This window comes from Cibotium barometz, chromosome 56 (genome assembly GCF_041138505.1).
Source record: "Cibotium barometz isolate CiBa-2024 chromosome 56, ASM4113850v1, whole genome shotgun sequence".
NCBI lineage: Eukaryota > Viridiplantae > Streptophyta > Polypodiopsida > Cyatheales > Cibotiaceae > Cibotium > Cibotium barometz.
In genome coordinates, this window is record NC_141101.1 from 38195446 (window position 1) to 38197606 (window position 2161).

The 2161-nt window shown below is 49.8% G+C and overlaps 1 protein-coding gene across 1 annotated transcript; it reads left to right on the forward strand.

Annotated features, from left to right (window-relative positions):
• The first annotated feature begins 278 nt into the window (after positions 1-278).
• Positions 279-1559, forward strand: LOC147607197 (expansin-A2-like). Its single transcript, XM_086791431.1, has 3 exons — positions 279-567; positions 657-981; positions 1087-1559. The coding sequence occupies exons 1-3, from the start codon at positions 438-440 to the stop codon at positions 1391-1393; spliced, it is 762 nt and encodes a 253-aa protein (XP_086647557.1). The 5' UTR covers positions 279-437; the 3' UTR covers positions 1394-1559.
• The last annotated feature ends 602 nt before the right edge of the window (positions 1560-2161 follow it).

A 2161-nucleotide genomic window follows, 5' to 3' on the forward strand; every position in this document is an offset into this window, starting at 1 on the left:
GGGGTCCGCCGGCTTTGGTGAAGGGCAGTTGGAACCCACCCTACCTAGGTAGTAGCACCTAACTCAAAAGCTCGAGGCTCATGTGAAATGGTCGGTAGAGAGAAGGGTGAATACTGATGGAGGGTGACTCGGGCTGCTGAAGAATGGAAGTCAGAAGAGGTGATGCGGTGCATTTAGGAGCAGGTTGCATGCAGGGGGCCCTACGTGCTTGGTTGAGACAAAACGATTGGGCGGTATTTAGTGCAGCGCATTGAAGGTGGCCATGTTCTGCACCATCCCACGCTGCGGTTGCAGTGCATGGTATTAAATATAGAATAGGCTCACCGGCAACTTTCACGCTCCGAGACTCCGACACTGCTCTCTGTCTCTTTTAGTCGCTCGCTGTGTACTAATATTCATCAATCACTACCTAGTAGCGTAGTACTGCTGAAACAGCCATGGCGCCATCTCGCCTACTCGCTTTGCTTTTCTCTGTCACGTTTGTACATTTTGCCTTTGCCGGAACTGACTCTTCATGGTTGTCCGCTCAGGCCACTGTCTACGGTGACAACTCCGGCACCATCAACGGTCTGCAGCCCTATTCTACGAATCTACGTTCTGAAGTTAGCAATGTAGTTCGCCCTCTGCAAGACTCATCGTGGAGTGGATGTGTGCAGGTGGAGCTTGCGGCTATGGCGACCTTTACAACAACGGCTACGGCAGTAATACAGCGGCCGTTAGCAGTGCGCTCTTCAATAGCGGAGCGGGCTGCGGATCCTGTTTCGAGGTCAAGTGCGATGCGTCGGCGGCAGGCGCCGGGAAGTGGTGTTTGCCGGAGGGCAAAAGCGTAGTGGTAACGGCGACTAACTTCTGCCCGCCGAGCGAGGAGCACCCGCAGGCCTGGTGCAATCCGCCACACAAGCACTTCGACATTGCGGACGCGGCGTTCTCGCAGATCGCCACCTACGGCAGCGGCGAAGCTGTGCCGGTATTGTACAGGAGGTGCGTACTGCGGTGGGCGTTGCGGCCCGCCGGCTCTAAATGCGCATCCGTTTAGTCACACGACATTGTCAGGCTTACGGTTTAATGTGCTATGAATGTCTGCAGTGTGCCTTGCAGCCGGGAAGGGGGCATCCACTTTACTATCAACGGCAACTCTCGCTACAATCTAGTGCTGTTGACGAACGTGGGCGGCACAGGGGAGGTGAAGAGCGTTTCCGTCAAGGGAACCAAGACGGGCTGGATACCGCTGTCGCGCAACTGGGGTTCAAATTGGCAGACTCCGCAGGATATGAGGGGCCAGAGCCTCTCCTTCCGAGTGCTGTTGGGCGACGGCACGACTGTCACTTCTTACGACGTGGTCCCGGCCTCCTGGCAGCTCGGCCAAACCTTCGAGGGCAAGCAAGTCCCCTGATCTTGCCTCAATTATTGTAAGGGCTGTCTTGCGTGTGATTCACTCCCTCTCCGACCAACAAGCAACTTGGATTTCCTTCCTCTGCCTCCGGCAATGGTGGAGAGACTCCGATCCAGCCTCTTCGGTTGTCATTCTCATTATCATTATAACTTTATATGTTTTACAATCTTCTTTATACTAGCCTATTAATTAGTCGTCTATACGTTTTCCTTCAACATTTTCTATGCTTACAGGCTAGCTTTTACTCTGTTCTCTTGAGCTTTGCATGCACTAGTCGGTATCTACTAGCTTCTCCTGTGAAATAATTCACCAAAGTGTATCAACCGAACTGTTTACACAGATTTGCTAACCGTCAGGTGGGATACATGAACTTTTCATCGACATACTTGCAATATCTTCATTGATATCTCGATGAGGTGAAAAGGCCGCAATGGGGAACTCTATCACTTCCTATCCATTGCCAATTTCGGAACTTTAACCTAGCTAGTAGCAACACTTTAAATCAGCCTTACGTAGGTGATTGAGTAATAATTAGCCTAACGTAGGGTGCTCGTGCTTAATTAATTCTCTTTCTTTTCTTTATCGTGCCATGGCCATAAAAATCCACATTTATATTTTAAGATATCGAAAATAATCATTATAAAAGAGTTGCAATCAATCAAATGAAACTCTTTGATTCAAACTCGATCCATTGGAATCAATAATAAAATTAACATACTTCCTCAAACGCACATAGCCTTAGTCACAACACTCAATAGAGAGCGCTCA